At 47.6% G+C, this 18643-nt stretch overlaps 2 protein-coding genes across 2 annotated transcripts in view; both read right to left on the reverse strand.

The window, feature by feature from the left end:
• Positions 1 to 18643, reverse strand: part of LOC139239097 (gremlin-1-like) — a 265225-nt gene that overhangs the window by 146717 nt on the left and 99865 nt on the right. The window lies entirely within an intron of this gene.
• Positions 5944 to 6354, reverse strand: LOC139239045 (uncharacterized). Its single transcript, XM_070867550.1, has one exon. The coding sequence runs from the start codon at positions 6352 to 6354 to the stop codon at positions 5944 to 5946; it is 411 nt and encodes a 136-aa protein (XP_070723651.1).

Consider the following 18643-nt stretch of genomic DNA (forward strand, 5'->3'; position numbering starts at 1 on the left):
TTTTGGTCAGGAATCCTGAATCCTGAGTGGTTCGGTGGACAACCAGATTGTAACATCTCAATTCTGTCTCCGCCAGGAGATGAACTTCTTTCCTGTTTACTGATTCACAGTGCACATATTTCCCTGTACGCACCATCCCAAGTGTGGGACAGACTATCCTGAGAACTGATCTTCAAAATATGGATTGCGCTAATAGATGATGAGGTAACTGTTAGATTTTGCCAGTCGCTTTTGTTATCCAAACAACTTCTGCAAATGCTGGAATATAGATTTAAAATATATGTAAAGGTTAACAATATTTTTCAGCCCATAAGCATTAGCTTTTATCTGGCTGCATCCTTTAAAATTTATCCATCGTCCCATCTAATCAGCCCACTAAAGGACTTAAGAGCAACACAATTTCCTGCTCCTAGCCCCCCATGGTGAGCTCCCAGTACGGAGGTGGGGGAGGGGTTGACTACATTATGCAAAGTGAAGCTGACCCCGTCAAATCAACAAGAGTCGGCATGCTGACCATCAGGACAGGTGCTCATAACATACCACCTGACTAAGAGCCAGTCAAAATCTTGGAACTCCCTCCCTAACAGCACTGTGGAAACACACGGACTGCAGTGGTTCAAGATGGCGGCTCACCACCACCTTCTCAAGGGCAACTAGAGATGGGCAATAAATGCCGGCCTTGCCAGCGATGCCCACATCCCAGGATCGAATAAAATAATCGTCAGTAAATCTATGTTACAGACTAAACCAACTGAAGAAAGGCAACATTGATGGTGAAGTTACGGAAAAGATTTCTGAATATCTTCAGACAATGAAAACCAAATGACATGTAAGTGAAACCACAATAAGTGAACCTGCCCTGCCTGTCATACAAGGACAGAGGAAATCCCTGTTTCTACTCCAATTTTATTCTTTTTTTCATAACTCTGTAACTGTTTCTTTCTTTTAACCTATTTTGATGTCTTTCTCAAACAATCTCTGTTTCCAATCCTGTAACTGCATATGGTTTGAGCAGATGATGTCTAGTCATGGAAGTTACACGTTCATTCATCTGGAAAACTCTTGATTGAAAGTTCGAGGATCAAACAGTTAGAAAACATTGACCTGAAACAATGGCATTCTCTTTATTCTTTCTTTAACCCAGCTCCACACGCACTCAGAAGGAAAGAAGATGACAACCTGCAGAACTTGGGCACACCTGCTGATAACTCATCTCGAAGCAACCCTGATTGTTTAGAAGAAGAGCAGGGTAGGTTTCTCTAGTGTCCTGGCCAATATTTATCCCTCGACCAGCATCATTAAAAAAACCATATCATCTGGCTATTATCACACTGCTGTTTCATCATCATAGGCAGTGCTCGGAATGGAGGAAGACTTGCTTCCACTCTAAAAGTGAGTCTTTAGGTAGCTGAACAGTCCAATACAAGAACCACAGTCCCTGTCACAGGTTGGACAGATAGCCTTTGAGGGAAAGGGTGGGTGGGACTGGTTTGCTGCACGCTCTGTCCACTGCCTGCGCTTGGTTTCTGCATGCTCTCGGCGATGAGACTCCAGGTGCTCAGTGGATGCACTTCCTCCACTTAGGGCGGTCTTTGGCCAGGGACCCAGGTGTCAGTGGGGATGTCGCACTTTATCAGGGAGGCTTTGAGAGTGTCCTTGTAACGTTTCCTCTGCCCAGCTTTGGCTTGTTTGCCGTGAAGAAGTTCCGAGTAGAGCGCTTGCATTGGGAGTCTCTTGTCTGGCATGTGAACTATGTGGCCTGCCCAGCGGAGTTGATCAAGTGTGGTCAGTGCTTCAATGCTGGGGATGTTGGCCTGGTCGAGGACGCTAATGTTTGTGCGTCTATCCTCCCAGGGGATTTGCAGGATTTTGCGGAGACATTGTTGGTGGTATTTCTCCAGTGCCTTGAGGTGTCTACTGTACATGGTCCATGTCTCTGAGCCATACAGGAGGGCGGGCATTACTACAGCCCTGTAGACCATGAGTTTGGTGGCAGATTTGAGGGCCTGGTCTTCAAACACTCTTTTCCTCAGGTGGCCGAAGGCTGCACTGGGGCACGAGAGGCGGTGTTGAATCTCGTCGTCATTGTCTGCTCTTGTTGATAAGAGGCTCTCGAGGTATGGGAAATGGTCCAAGTTGTCAAGGGCCGCGCCATGGATCTTGATGACTGGGGGGCAGTGTTGTGCGGCGGGGGCAGACTGGTGGAGGACCTTTGTCTTACGGATGTTTAGCATGAGGCCCATGCTTTCGTACGCCTCAGTAAATACGTCGACCTTGTCCTGGAGTTCAGCCTCTGTATGTGCACAGATGCAAGCATCGTCTACATACTGTAGCTTGACGCAGAGATTGGGGTGGTCTTGGACCTGGCCTGGAGATGATGGAAGGTTGAACAGGGTCCCACTGGTTCTGTAGTTTAGTTCTACTCCAACGGGGAGCTTGTTGACTGTGAGGTGGAGCATGGCAGCGAGGAAGATTGAGAAGAGGGTTAGGGCGATGACGCAGCCTTGTTTGACCCCGGACCGGACGTGGATTGGGTCTGTGATGGATCCTTTGGTAAGGATCATGGCCTGAATATCGGCATGGAGCAGGCGGAGGATGTTGACAAACTTTTGGGGGCATCCGAAACGGAGGAGGACGCTCCATAGACCCTCGCAGTTGACAGTGTCAAAGGCCTGTTTATGTGTAAGTTGGCTGCTGTGTTTTCTCCATTACAACAGTGACAACACTTCAAAAGTACTTAATTGGTTTTGGGACGTCATGGGGTTGTGAAAGGTGCTATATAAACACAATCTTTCTTTCTGTCACAACACCAACTGAATCAACTGGCTTGCACAAAGTTCAAGGGGGATAAATTTGGTCGTTTAGCGCCACCATTAGTGCCGGAGAGGTGCGCTAAAGGGGGGCTGCTAAACACCTCCTGCGCGAACGCCGTGCTGTCAGCTCTTGCCGCGAACGTCAGTGAAGGTTTAGCGGCGTTGCTAACAGTTTGCGCTGCGCTCGCTCACGCCTCCCACTCAGTGACATCACCGAGTTTGCAACGCCCCCGTGGTCCAGCGTTTGCCAACTTCACTCTTCCGCACGCCGACGCTGAGACTGGCTGGGAAAGCAGTCGGTCCAGTGACGATCCCGGGGCGATGTCGTCCGCAGTGCAAGGTAACTGCTGAAATTTCAGCGTTTCAACTTCTATTTATTTGTTGCAGTGGTGGGGAAGTGTGGGCGAGGTTTATTGGAATTTTCATCAAGGATTTTTCCAAGCACCAAACAATGGAGACGACCTATCGCTCCGTTGGCGTCCTAAGAGTTTGTGGAATGCTTCCCTTCGCGCTCCACTCTCCTCTTAGGGCAATACAACTGAATATCCCACTTTGGGGAGGTAGACATCGCCTGGAGCTAAAGGTAACACTCCGGCGCCGTCACCTCCTCAATGCAGGCCATACCAAATTTCTGACCCTAATCTTTCTTTAATCTGAGACGAGGCAGCCTGCCAGCCCTTGCAGAGAAAAGCTTCTCTGCTCTAAATGGAAACCTAAGGAAGCAGAGAAAATAATTTTATTTTAAATGGATAGAAAAATAAAACCTGTGTACATTTATAGAATCATTGAATCATAGAATAGTACAGCACAGGAGGCCATTTGACCCATCGAGTCTTTCGAAGAATATAAGAACATAAGAAATAGGAGCAGGAGTCGGCCATTGGGCCTCTCGAGCCTGCTCCACCATTCAATGAGATCATGGCTGATCTACCTCAACTCCACTTTCCTGCACTATCCCATAGTCCCTTGATTCGCTTAATATTCAAAAATCTAGCGATCTCTGTCTTGAATATGCTCAATGAATCTGCCTTCACACCCCTAGGAACAGAGAATGCCAAAGATTCACCACCCTCTGAGTGAAGACATTTCTCCTCATCTCAGTCCTAATTGGCCGACCCCTTATCCTGAGACTGTGACCCCTGGTTCTAAACTTCCCAGCAATCCAGTCAGTCCCACTCTGCCACTCTTTCAACATATCCCTGAAACATTTTCTCCTTCAAGTAGTCATCCAATTCCTTCTTGATGGCTAGCATTGAATCTGCCTCCACCACCCTCTCAGGCAGTGCATTCTAAATCCTAACCACTCGCTGGGTAAACGTTTCTCCTCATGTCACCTCTGGTTCTGCTGCCAATCACCTTCAATCTGCGCCCTCTGGTTCTCAACCCTTCAGCCATTGGGAACAGTTTCTCTTTATTTACTCTATCTAAACCCTTCATGATTTTAAACACTTCTAGCAAATCTCCTCAGCCTTCTCTGTTCCAAGGAGAACAACCCCAGCTTCTCCAGTCTATTCACGTAACTGTAATTCCCTCATCCCTGGAACCATTCCAGTAAATCTCTTCTGTACCCTCTCCAAAGCCTTCACGACCTTCCTTAAGTGGTGCCCAGTGTGATGTGTGTAGCACTCAAATCACTGACTCCACACGGTCTCATGTTGTAGTAACTGCTGTGACCTTAGTCCTTTATTGAATAACTCCAGAGTGCCTTCTCAGGTGTGGTGGGCAGCCTTTTATACTCTGTCTTGCAGGTACTCTCAGGTCTCCCACCACAGCGCCCTCTGTGGTGCACCATTGTACTATTACATTTAATGTACCTGGACAATACATAACATCTCACTCCCTACCCCCCAGTTCCAAAAGCCATTGCCGGTAACCTCGGCCTTGTTCATCCTGGTTGGTTTGTGAGTGAGAGTCCATGACCATCCACTTTCCTCTTCCTCCCCCATGTAGAGATCATGCTTGCGATCCAGTGCAAGCATGTGGTATTTGCAGTCCTTACATGGGTGATGAAGTACACGAGTATAACCTCCAACAGAAAGCAGGTATACATAGACAGTACATTTGTATGGTACGTATATGTGGTACAGATGTTATGTCAAAATGTTGCAGGTGCACTGAACAGTTATTTAATCCTAGCTCCGCTGGGTGAGGTACAATGGCAGTGTACTGCCCCTTTTTGCCCGAGGTGATGGGCTTTGCTGAGACAGGGGTATGGCAATTAGTGCGTTGCCTCTGTTCTCAGTAGTCGCCTCAGTGGCTCATCTGCAGCCGCTGAACCATTGCATGAATCACATAATATCGGAAATCGCATTGGCCCCTTAGGCATGTTAGTCACGGACCCATTAACCCTTTTAATTGTACCTCGTGGTATTGACTCTTTTCATAAATCATTCTTCCCCATCACATTTTAAACACAGTAACCATTCAGCATCAAAATATCAACTCTTATCCGAAATCACTACATCATACAAATCATATTACACATTTAGACTCGCTCTTGCCTTACAAAAGTCTTTTTGTGGGGACCGCCAATGGTGTAAGGCCCTTTTAAGGCTCCCGGGTGCATTTCCCTTTTAAGACGCCAGCTTGAGATTCCCACGAGGCTTCCTTTAGGCGTCGCCATTTTAGTTGTACTGCTTGCCTTTGTTCTTTGCAGCCCGAGGCTCGCTACCATCTTGAGCTCGCTGGCAGTGAGATCACTTTATTTTGTTATTTCTCCATTAAATTAAAAATTATTAGATTTTAAAATTAATTCAAAGTTAAATTTTTTTTTTCAGAAGTTTGTTCATGATATTTCAGCATCTACCTTAACCCGGGTTACTGATTTCCAAGATGTTTGTCGAGTCAGGATTAGCGCCTGCCGATGAGCAAGATGGTATGAAACCTTCCGTTCTCCCTGCACCCTCCCCCGTGCTTCAGCTACAGCCATTGATGTTTCTTATTGAAATGGCGGTTCTGAATAAGGGCGTTTGTGACACTGATTCGGAGAAGCGCACAGCATTCAATAATGGCTGGCGGTGGATATATTTTCAAGATTTTGCAGAAAATACTGATATAGCTGTCGGCGCAGCTCTGTGCAGAATATACTGATAACTGCAGGAGGGAGGAAAAACGGCCAAGAATGATGCGATCAGTCATAGTCCCTGTGACCTCCATACTTGCCGTAACTGCTGCCGTCCCCGCCGCTCTGGCTACCCGAGTAGCTGTTGCGTTCTCCCGAGTTATGCCGGCCGCCTCCTCTGCCGCCGTAGCCTCCTCTCCTGCCGTTGCCGTAGTCCCCACCACCGCCGCTGCCGTCCCGGCTTCCACCGTAGCCGCGACCGCCACCCGACTTTCTCGGCGCGTGGGCCTCCCCGATTTGTCGCACGTCGGTGGATTTCAACGCCTGCTCTTCCAGGGTCTGCTCGCCTGTGTGGGGATTTAGACTGCCAATGAACGGCTTCTTTCTCCTCCGGCTCGGTGGGCGCTGCTCTTTGGGGACCCGGGGGACAGCGGTCTGTGGAGGGATGAAGTCTTCCCAGCTCCCACGGACCTTCCCCATCCATCTCCTGCCTAGTAGCGTCAGCCCATCGCCTGCAATGACCCACAAAGGTAACCCATGCGCCTCGCCCCCGTGAGATACCTGCACATCTGCTCTGCCAAGGACAGGTATCAGTTCCCTGGTGTAGGTACGCAGCTTTGCCGTGACCGGGACCAGCTTGGGTCGTGCAGCTGGGTTGACCCACAGTTTATCAAAAGTTCTCTGACTCATCAACGACGGACCCGATCCAGTGTCCACTTCCATACTCACAGGGACTCCGTTGATCTTGACTTCCATAATCACTGGGGCCGAATCGTCGGTACACGTATTTAGTCCCAACACCTCATCTTCTTCTGCCTGCTCCTCGCTGGATGGTGGATCATCTACCATCTCCTCAGCCACACGGTGAGTCAGGTTTCTTTTGCACATACGCTGAAGGTGGCCTTTTGTGTGGCAGGTATTGCACATATACTCCGCAAACCTGCACCGGTGAGCCCTATGGCTTCCTCCGCTGCGCCAGCATGGTGCTACTCGATTAGCCCCCCTCGGAGGACTCTGAGTTCCCAGACCCCGAGGTCCGTGCTCTCTGCCCCGGGCAGAGCCACGTTCTGCAGTTTTGCCCATGGTGGGCGCTATCCTGTGGACAGTGCCTGCCGGGTTCGAGACTGTGTGGATCATCTGCCTGGTGCTGCAAGTCGAGGTCATAAATGCCCTGCTGATGGTGATGGCTTGCTTCAGGGTGACTGTAGGTTCCGTGGATAGCAGCCTGTGAAGGAGACCCTCATGGCCAATCCCCATAACAAAAACGTCCTGCAACGCCTCTTCAAGGTGTGTGCCAAAATCACACGGTGCCGAGAGTCTCCTGAGGTCCGCAGCATATTTGGTGACATCCTGGCCCTCAGGTCTGCAGTGGTGGTAGAATTTGTGCCGGGCCGTGAGGATGCTCTCCTTCGGTTTCAGTTGGTCACGAATGAATGTGATCAGCTCCTCATATGACTTGTCCCTGGCGCTCTCGGGTGCCAGCAAATCCCTGACGAGACAGTAAACCTCATCGCCATAACTGGAAAGCAATATCGCCTTACGCCTCTCTTTCAGTGCGTCCCTGTTCCCCGTCAGGTCGTTTGTTGTGAAGTAGTACTTGAGCCTTTCCGTGAAGGCCTCCCAATCATTGCCCAACATAAAATCCTTTAACGAGCCCAGAGTAGCCATGGTTGCGTGAAGTTCGTCCGTGTCCTTGTCGCCAATGTGATGTGCGTAGCACACAAATCACTGACTCCACACGGTCTCGTGTTGTAGTAACTGCTGTGACCTTAGTTCTTTATTGTGTAACTCCAGAGTGCCTTCTCAGGTGTGGTGGGCAGCCTTTTATACTCTGTCTTGCAGGTACTTTCAGGTCCCCTACCACAGTGCCCTCTGTGGCGCACCATTGTACTATTACATTTAATGTACCTGGACAATACATAACACCCAAAATTGGACACAAACTAGTGTTTTCTATAGGTTTAGCATAACCTTCTGTCTTTTGTACTCTCTTCCTCTATGTATAAAGTCCAGGACACCATGTGCTTATTAACTGTGGGAATGGCAGCATAGTGGTTATGTTACTGGTCGAATAATCCAGAGGCCTGGACTAATGACCCAGTGACGTAAATTCAAATCTCACCACGGCATTTAAATAACTCTGGAACAAAAAGCTAATGTTAGTAATGGTGACCATGAAACTATCGGATTGTTGTCAAAACCCATCTGTGTAGTGTCCTTACACCTTACTATGGAATCACACGAGGCATGTACTGCAGACAAGGTCACTACCTGACCTGAACCTTTATTTCCAGAACCAAGAAGTGCCGACCCTGTGTGGGAACCTCCCTTTATATACCTGGATGACCAGGTGAGGAGTGTCTCCCACAAGTTCACCCCCTGTGGTCAAGGTGTGCATTACTCAGGTGTATACAGTGTACAGTGTTGTTACATAAAGGTTACAGTTATGTGAAGGTTACAAACATGACAATCTGGTTCACTGATGTTCTTTAGGGAAGGAAATCCTATATCTAGCCTATATGTGACTCCTGATCCATTGCAATGTGGTTGACTCTTAACTACCTGCTGAAATGGCCTAGCAAGTCAGTCACAACCACCACGAAAAACAAAATAAGGCACTACACGGATTGCAGCGGTTCAAGAAGACGGCTCACCGCCACCTTCTCAAGGGCAATTAGGGATGAGCAATAAATGCTGGCCTTGCCAGTGATGCTCACATCCCAGGAATAAAAAGATACCTGTGCTGCCACCTTCAACGATTTGTCTATAAATAACCCTGTTATGTACATAAATAAACAGACTAACTGCAACAGGAGTAATGTAACTAACTGTGTCCTTTATAGCAAGTCCCAAAATAGTGTCCATCAACCAGCATGAACCAGCATGTTTACGGAAGTGTGTGAATAGCTCCCGCAGGGTCCTAATGTCCATCCAGTGAGAGTTTGTACAACAAACAAACAGAGTATGAACACAACATATTTTTCCCCCTCTGAAAACACAGTCTATGTACAGACAAAGTCCTTGAGATAGCCAGGTCGTGTTCTGATACGCTGAGACCGGCGTGGAGCTTGCGGTGTTTGATCGAGGTTTTCGTTTGGGAACCAGAATGGTGCCTCTGTTCCATCCTGATGGTCTGTTGGCCTGTGAGTTGGGGTCGGTCTCCGAGTGTTCCATCGAGTTCCATCATTGAGCTCATAGGTATGAGGGCTGAACTTTCGCCCGAACTGTTTTGGAGGCAAAAGTAAATATATGGCTTATGACTACAGTTTGGGCACTTAACTATGACCCAATCTCCATTCTTCAGTTGGGTCTTTTGAGCGCGTCGTTTTGTGTCAGTGTACAACTCCATTTTTCGTTGGCGTTCTGAAATCTGGGATGCGAGTTTGGTTATCTTCATGCTGGGTTTGGCTGGGGGTTTGAGAATGTCCAGTAGCCAGTGAAGATTCCGCCCAATCACGAGTTCCCCTTTAGCGAATGCTTTACCGAATGATACGTGCGAAGAATAGTTTGAACCACTTCGTCGAATGTTTGGCCTGCTGTGAGGTTGGCTTCCAAACCCTCTTTGATGACGCGGTTAAATCACTCAACACCTCCATTGCTTTGAGGATTGTACCGAGCAGTAACGCGATGCTCGATAGCATGACGAATGAGGAAATCCGCAAACTGGTCAGACACAAACTGTGGTCCATTGTCAGTGATTATGACCTCTGGAGGCCCCACTTTGTGAACATACGTTGCAGAATCGTGGAGATCGTTGATGAGGCCACTGAACTTGTAGTGATTTCTGGCCATTTGGAATGCAGGTCATGTACTACAACAAGGAAACGCTGATGCTGTGGAGCTGCTTCAACTGGACCGAAGATATCCAACTAAAGTTGTTGCCATGGTCTTTGTGGCCATAGAATGGGCTTCATTGGCTCTGGTCGGATGTTTGTGGCCTTTGCGCTCAGATTGCACGCTTCGCAGTGTGAAATGAACTCCTCAATGCGAGTGTCAATCCCAGGCTACCATACTGAACCGCGACATCTCTGCTTCATGCGGACAATGCCTGGGTGTCCATCGTGTGCCAATGAGAAAACGTGCTGTTGAAGCAACTTGGGAATTACTGCTCTATCACCACGAGCTAGGCAGCCATCGTTCCAAATGGAAAAGTCTTCACAAAGTCTGTGGAAAGTTTTCAACTCTTCCGGAATTTGCTAAGGCCACTCAGTCTGGAGGAAGTGGCACATGTGCTGGAGCTTAGCATCATTTTGTGATTCGGTTTTCAGTTTGTTGCAGGAGACAAGGTTTCTGATGGACTGAGTGATGATCGACGTGACATATGTGTCGTCATCTGTGAACAAGTCAGCACCAGAGTCCGAAATAGGTGTCGAGCGGCTGAGTATGTCAGCTATGTGGTTGCGACTGCCAGCAATTTACTGTACATCAAAGATCTGACCATTGGTTGATTCGTAGTGGTCTGTGCCCGGATCTAGTTGTAGCGTAGCATAGTTAGCGCTTGGTGATCCGTATGGAGGGTAAATTTCTTGCCATAGAGGTAGATGTGCCAGCGTTCACATGCGTAGATGCAAGCGAGTGCTTCGCATTCCCCTGTAGTGTATTTACGTTCTGCAGATGAGAGCGTGCGAAAGGCGAAAGCGACTGGGCGTTCCAAGCCGGCAATCCATTGCGAGAGCACAGCACCCATAGCGGTGTCTGATGAATCTGTGGTAACGTACATAGTGGCGTTCAGATCAAAGTTCGCGAGGGTAGGAGGGGCGGGATTTTCTCCTTAAATGTGGTGAATGCCTGAGCCTGGGAATCCGTCCATTCCCAAGGGATGTCCTTGTGCAGCAACCTGAAGTCACTGGTCATGTTCTTCCATTGTGCATCCATGGACGACGATATCATCAAGCAGATTGAGGGCTCCCTCTATGCCTGCTAGCATAGTAGTGACAATCTTCTGAAATGCACTTGGTGCAGAAGATAGTCCGTAGGGCATGCATCGATACTGATACAGACCATCGTGCGTCATGAACCGCGAATGGGAGACGGCGAAGTTGCTGCGTAACCAGTTTAACAGAAAGATCAATGCGGGGACGGTGGCAGAAATTAGTTGTCACTCCAAACCCTGTGAAGATTGAGGGATACTGCTTGTCAAAGTCTACCATGTGTACAGGTGTGTCGGTTAGGTCGTAAACTTTGAACCCAAGCTTGTCAAAAAGGTCAACACTCATGAGGCTTCGTCCCTTCACGACATGAAAGGAAAAGTTCTCTAATGTTATGCCCTTGTACTATATCGGGACAGATATGACCCCCAAGTACCTCAATTTTGGAGTCGATCTTTTTGCTTTTGAATCGGAAAGCGCTGATTCGATTTGGATGGCTAAATTAGTTGCTTTGTCCAATATCACTTTGTCATCCTCCATTAGCAAGCATTCCCGAATGCGGGGGATCGTTCTTTTCTCAATAATTTGATCCCTAATCATTTCCTCTGTGAGTGCTCCAAAGTTGCACGTAGCAGCCAGTTCAGTTAATGAAATGATATACTGTTTGCTTGGTTCACCGCTCCCTTGCCCCTTTGACAAAAATTGTATCTCTCCAACATGATACTTTTCTTTGGCCCAAAATATTTCTCTAGGGTGCTTACCGCTTTGTGGTAGGACTCCGTGTCTTCGATTTGGCCAAAGATGCGTTGGCCTTCGGTGCCGAGGCAGTAGATAAATATTGCACGGCAGCGAGCTGGTGTTACGTTGTCGCCATCTAACCCACTTGCCGTGATGAACATAGAAAAGCTTTTTATCCATCTCAGCCATGGGATTGGAGAATCCCCGGGTGTGGAGATGAAAGGCGGGAAGGGGTTGGGATTGGGGTGGTGGTAGAGAGGTTAATTTGATTCATCTTCTTCGCCAAATTATGTTGTGTACGTAAATAAACAGAGTAACTAAAACAGGAGTAGTGTGACTAACTGTGTCCTTTATAGCAACTCCCAAAATGGTGTCCCCAAACCAGCATGAACCAGCAGAATAGTTCCTGCAGGGTCTTAATGCCCGTCCAGTGAGAGTTCGTGCAACAAACAGAGTATGAGCACAACCCCCATGTCTTTCTTCTTGCACCCCGTTTAAAATTCTACCATTTAGCTTGTATTGTCTCTCTTCCTTCTTCCCAACAAAATGTAGCACCTCATACACCTGTGTTGAATTTTATCTGCCATGTGTCCTCTCATTCCACCACCCTGTCTATTTTTTCTTGACGTCCATTACTATATTCCTCACTGTTTACTACACTTCCAAGTATCATGTTATCTGCAAATGTTAAAATTGGGTCCTGTACCCCCAAGTCCAAGTCATTAATACGTATCAAAAACAGTAGTGGTCCTAGTACTGAACTTTGGGGGACTCCAATGTACACCTGCCTCCAGTCCTAAAAGCTACCATTCACCACAACTCTGTTTTCTATCGCTTAGTCAATTTTGTATCCATGCTGCCACTATCCCTTTTAGAAACATGGAAACATAGAAAATAGGTGCAAGAGTAGGCCATTCGGCCCTTTGAGCCTGCACCACCATTCAATGAGTTCATGGCTGAACATGCAACTTCAGTACCCCATTCCTGCTTTCTCGCCATACCCCTTGATCCCCCTAGTAGTAAGGACTACATCTAACTCCTTTTTGAATATATTTTATCCCATCGCCTTCAATTTTGCTAACAAGCCTAGAATGTGGCCCTTTATCAAACACCTTATGAAAGTTCATATACACAACATTAGCTACGCTGCCCTTATCCACCTTCTCTGTTACCTTATAAGAAAACTCAATCAAGTTAGTCAAACACGATTTGCCCTGAACAAATCCGTGCTGGCGCTCCCTAATTAATCCACACTTGTCCAAGTGGCTGTTGATTTTTCTCCCGAATTAGTTTCTAAAAGCTTCCCCACCACCGACGTTAAATTAACTGGCCTGTAATTGCTCGGGTTATCCTTTTCCCCTTTATTGAACAAGGGTGTAACATTTGCAATCCTCCAGTCCTCTGGCACCACCCCTGTATCTAAGGAGGATTGGAAGATTGTGGCCAGCACTCTGCAATTTCTACCCTTACTTTTCTCAGTAACCTAGGCTGCATACCATCCGGACCGGGTGACTTATCCACCTTAAGTACTGCCAACCTGCCTAGTACCTAGTCTTTATCTATTTTTATCTGATCCAATATCCTGATAACCTCCTTGTTTACTATAGAATCACAGAATCATAGAATGGTTACAGCACGGAGGAAGGCCATTCGGCCTGCTCTCTGCAAGAGCACCTCAGCTAGTCCCACTCCCCGCCCTTTTACTGTAGCCCTGCAAATTGTTTCGTTCAAGTGCTTCTCCAACTCCCTTTTGAAAGCCGTGATGGAGTCTGCCTCCACCACCCTTTCAGGCAGTGCATTCCAGATCGCCTTTGGTACTTTTGCCAATCACCTTTAATCTGTGTCTTCAGTGTAATGTATTTGCTTCAAGAGCTCGTTGCTTAAGAATTCATAGCAACATATTTCTAGTAAGAACTAGTTGGTTTATTAGCAAAGGTTTAACAATCACACTACACATTACCAGTTCATCCACTCGACTCATAATCACCTGTTTCATCATGGAGCCCCTGAACCCAACTGGCTGGGGTTTTATTGAGCCTTGGGAACATCACGTGACTGGATAAGCCACTCACAATTCAACAACTCCACAAACCTGTGAGCATACTCACAGGTGCATACATTACACTCTGGTTCTCGACCCTTTCGCAAATGGGAACAGTTTCTCTCTCTCTATTCTGTCCAGACCCCTCATGATTTTCAACACTTCTGTCAAATCCTTTCAACCTTCTCTGCTCCAAGGAGAACAACCCCAGCTTCTCCAGTCTATCCACGTAACTGAAGTCCCTCATCCCTGGAACCATTCTCGTAAATCTTTTCTGCACCCTCTCTAAGGCCTTCACATCCTTCCTAAAGTGCGGTGCCCAGAATTGAACACAATACTCCAGTTTGAGGCTGAACCAGTGTTTTATACAGGTTCATCATAATTTCCACGCTTTGGTGACCATAGTTTTGCGAAGTCCTGTTCCTTGGTAAACACATGTGCAAAGTACTCATTTAGTACCTCAGCCATGCCTCTGCCTCCACTAATAAATCACCATTTTGGTCCCTAATCGATTCCTCTGACAACCCTTTTACTGTCAATATGCCTACAGAAGGCCTTGGATTCCCTTTTATGTTGGCGCCAATCTATTCTCGTACTGTCTCTTTGCCCCGCTTATTTCCCTTTTCACTTCTCCTCTGTACTTTTTATATTCCGCCTGATTTTCCCTTGTATTATCAAGCTGGCCACCTCTTTGGATCCCTCCACAATCTCTGATTTGTCACACTGCTTGTCCAACATTGGATCAGCAGGAATTTCCCCCAACGAAATAGTGGGAAGGCTGAAGCCGTTGGGTCTTTGATTCCCGCTACAAATTCCATTCCCTGATTATCGTTTGCATCCCTGCAAACTGTCTGTAGCTGAGCCAGATCGCTCCTAACCTTGGTGTTGTGTTGACCCAGGGGTGAGCTTCCGACCCCATATCCTCACCTTCACCAAGACCACCTACTTCCACCTCCGACCCTGCCTCAGCACATCTGTTGCTGAAACCCTCATCCATGCTTTTGTTACCTCGAGACTTGACTATTCCAATGTTCTCCAGACCAGCCTCCCATCTGCCACCCTCCATAAGCTTGTGCTCATCAAATCTCTGCTCCCCTTATCTTGAATTGCACCAAGTCCCGTTCACCCATCACCCCTTCGCAGACCTTCAATGGCTCCCGGTCCAACAATGCCACAATTTTAAAATCCTCATCCTCCTGTTCCAATCCCTCCATGGCCTCGCCCCTCCCTATCTCTGTAATCGCCTCCAGCCCCACAACCCCCAGAGATGTCTGCGCTCCTCCAATTCTGGCATCTTGAGTTTTTAGTGGCTCAATCATTTAGGTTCTGGAATTCCCTTCCTAAACCTCTCCACCTCTCTACTTTTCTCTCCTCCTTTAAGATGCTCCTTAAAACCTACTTCTTTGACCATCACCTGTCTTGATAACTCCTTCTGTGCTTCGGTGTCAAAAATGTGTTTATTGATGTCGCTATTGTTAAGTGGCTTGGGAGGTTTTGCTATGTTAAACGCGCTCTATATATATATATAAGTTGTTGTTAGCCTAGTGCTCCTCCTCCGTGCTACCCCAGTGGCAACAGCATGGCTAGTGGAAGGCTGCTGACTTTTAGTGGGAGAGACTGCAGATTGCCTTGGAGCACAATCTTGAGCAGCTCTGGGCCTAGAAGGCCGGGCTACGGACTACATCATCTCGGCATGGGCAGCAGCAGTCTGTGCAGTTTGGCTGACAGGCAATAGCAAGGGCTAGTGGAGTGGCAGGGGTGGGAAGACGAATGCTGAAGTTCAACACAGATCAATGTGAGGTATTCCATTTTGGTAGGAAGAATAGGGAGGCCACTTATTATCTGGAGGGTGCGTGTCTAGGTGGGGTAGGGGAACAAAGTGATCTCAGAGTTCAAATCACTAAAAGTTGCGACACAGGTCAGCAAGGCCATAAAAAAAGCAAACCAAGCACTAGGGTTTATTTCTAGAGGTATAGAATTGGAAAGTAGGGAAGTTATGCTAAACCTTGAGCCTTAATTAAACCACACTAAGAGCGCTGCGTACAATTCTGGTCGCCATATTATAAAAAGCATATAGAGGCACTGGAGAGGGTGCAGAGAAGATTTACAAGGTTGATATCAGAAATGCGAGAGTATATATATCAGGAAAGGATGAACAGGCTGGGTCTCTTTTCTCTTGGAAAAAAAAGAAGGCTGAAGGGTGACCTAATAGAGATCTTTAAAATGATGAAATGTTTTGATAGAGTGGATACAGAGAGAATGTTCCCACTTGTGGGGAAGAGCATAACTAGGGGCCATCGATATAAGATCATCACCAAGAAATCCAACGGGGAATTCAGAAGAAACTTCTTTACCCAGAGAGTGGTGAGAATGTGGAACTCGCTGCCACAGGGAGTGGTTGAAGCGAATAGTATCGATGTATTTGAGGGGAGGCTGGACAAGTATATGAGGGAGAAGGGAATAGAGGGTTATGCAGATAGATTTAGATGAGGAAAGATGGGACGAGGCTCGGGTGGAGCATAAACGCCAGCATGGACTGTTGAGCCGAATGGCCTATTTCTGTGCTGCATATCCTGTGTGATCCTGAGAGAGGACAGCAGGTTTGTACTCCATGGAGCCACTGCCACTCCCACCATGGCGGCACCTTAGCAATCCTAGCCATCTGCTGGAGGACAGACTGCTCGATAGTTGTGACTCCCTGCAAGCCCCTTTGAACACTGTAATCCGCAGACATGATAGCAGCAGTCTGTGCTTGCGTGGCAACAAGCGAGCTTATATGACTTCAGTCTGAGCTTTCACTGCAGCACTCAGACGTTGGGTGGCTGCTGCTTGTGCTGCAATGGAAGCTGAGAGATCGGCCATCAGACACTGTTTCATGGTTGGGTCCATAAGTGCACTAATGAAGTTGGCCACCACTTCAGCTGGAAAGGATGGGCTTCAAGCTCTGTGCAAAGCACTGTGCAAGCTTGGTGCTGGACCCTCCATGCTCCTTCACATTGAATGCAAGCTTTCTGGCAGGCTGCCCAATGCACCAAGCATTCATTGTGATACCCATCAGCCTTCTTCTGTTAGCCGCCCCATTGAAATCCTCATCTGAGTCCTCTGCAGCAGAACCAGTGTGCGACCTCGCTCTCTGGCAAGCTGGCAGCTGTGCTACCAATGCCCTCTTCCCTGGCTGCAGACCACTTGTGCCCGGAGTCTCACCATGTGCATATACGTGCAGTGTTAGTATTTGGGCTGGTGGTTGCGAGTGGGAAATCAAATGTCAGCTGTGGCTCAGTGGTTGGCACACTCGCCTCTGAGTCAGAAGGTTGTGGGTTCAAGCCCCACTCCAGGGACTTGAGCACATAAATCTAGGCTGACACTCTAGTGCAGTGCTGAGGGAGTGCTGCACTGTCGGAGGTGCCGTCTTTCGGATGAAATGTTAAACCGAAGCCCCTTCTGCCCTCTCAGGTGGATATAAAAGACCCCATGGCACTATTTCGAAGAAGAGCAGGGGAGTTATCCCTGGTGTCCTGGCCAATATTTACCCCTCAATCAACAAAACAAATTATCTGGGGGTAATGTATTGACGTGGATAGAGAACTGCTTGGCAGACAGGAAGCTAAGAGTAGGAATAAATGGGTCCTTTTCAGAATGGCAGACAATGACTAGTGGGGTACCGCAAGGTTCAGTGCTGGGGCCCCAGCTATTTACAATATACATTAATGATTTGGACGAAGGAATTGAATGTAATATCTCCCAGTTTGCAGATGACACTAAGCTGGGTGGCAGTGTGAGCTGTGAGGAGGATGCTAAGAGGCTGCAGGGTGACTTGGACAAGTTAGGTGAGTGGACAGATGTAGATAAATGTGAGGTTATCCACTTTGGTGACAAAAACAGGGAGGTGGAATATTATCTGAATGGTGACAGATTAGGAAAAGGGGAGCTGCAACAAGACCTGGGTGTCATGGTACATCAGTCATTGAAAGTTGGCATACAGGTATAGCAGGCGGTGAAGAAGGCAAATGGTATGTTGCCCTTCATAGCTAGGGGATTTGAGTATAGGAGCAGGGAGGTCTTACTGCAGTTGTACAGGGCCTTGGTGAGGCCACACCTTGAATATTGTGTACAGTTTTGCTCTCCTAATCTGAGGAAGGACATTCTTGCTATTGAAGGAGTGCGGCGAAGGTTCACCAGACTGATTCCCAGGATGGCAGGACTGACATATGAAGAAAGACTGGATCAACTCGGCTTATATTCACTGGACGAATGAGAGGGGATCTCATAGAAACATATAAAATTCTGACGACATTGGACTGGTTAGATGCAGGAAGAATGTTCCCGATGTTGGGGAAGTCCAGAATCAAGGGTCACAATCTAAGGATAATGGGTAAGCCATTTAGGACTGAGATGAGGAGAAACTTCTTCACTCAGATAATTGTGAACCTGTGGCATTCTCTACCACAGAAAGTTGTTGAGGCCAGTTTGTTAGATATATTCAAAAGGGAGTTAGATGCGGCCCTTACGGCTAAAGGGATCAAGGGGTATGGAGAGAAAGCAGGAATGGGGTACTGAAGTTGCATGATCAGCCATGATCATATTGAATGATGGTACAGGCTTGAAGGGTCGAATGGCCTACTCCTGCACCTATTTTCTATGTTTCTATTATCACATTGCTGTTTGTGGGAGCTTTCTGTGCGCAAATTGGCTGTTGTGTTTCCCACATTACAGCAGTGACTACACTCCAAAAGTACATCATTGGCTGTAAAGTGCTTTGAGACGTCTGGAGGTTATAAAAGGCGCTATATAAATGCAAGTCTGTCTTTCTTTCATCATTACTCTCTTCTTGATCTTCCTGCACTGCCTGTCCAGTTTGGAGTTCTTGGGTATCTGCAATGTAAAAGGTGCAAGGATAAGGTTGTGGTGAACGGCGGCGGGGGAGAAGGTAAGAGGTGCATGTGTACACCACCTGCTGCGCAAATCAGAAGAGAATGTGGGATGAGGGTGGAGTGAGAAGGAGTATTAGGTGTGAGGACTTCAGCCATGCTCTCAACAATGGGCATTCCAATTAACGACCAGCACCATCGCCTCCATGGGGGTTAGGACATGCAGGCGCATCTGTCCCCTGCCGGTTAGCTCC

The sequence above is a fragment of the Pristiophorus japonicus genome, chromosome 26, assembly GCF_044704955.1.
Source record: "Pristiophorus japonicus isolate sPriJap1 chromosome 26, sPriJap1.hap1, whole genome shotgun sequence".
NCBI classification, from domain to species: Eukaryota; Metazoa; Chordata; class Chondrichthyes; family Pristiophoridae; genus Pristiophorus; species Pristiophorus japonicus.

Bases quoted from the DNA above. Each gene is read 5' to 3' on its own strand.
- LOC139239045 (XM_070867550.1), bottom strand. From the start codon at position 6,354: ATGGGGAAGGTCCGTGGGAGCTGGGAAGACTTCATCCCTCCACAGACC.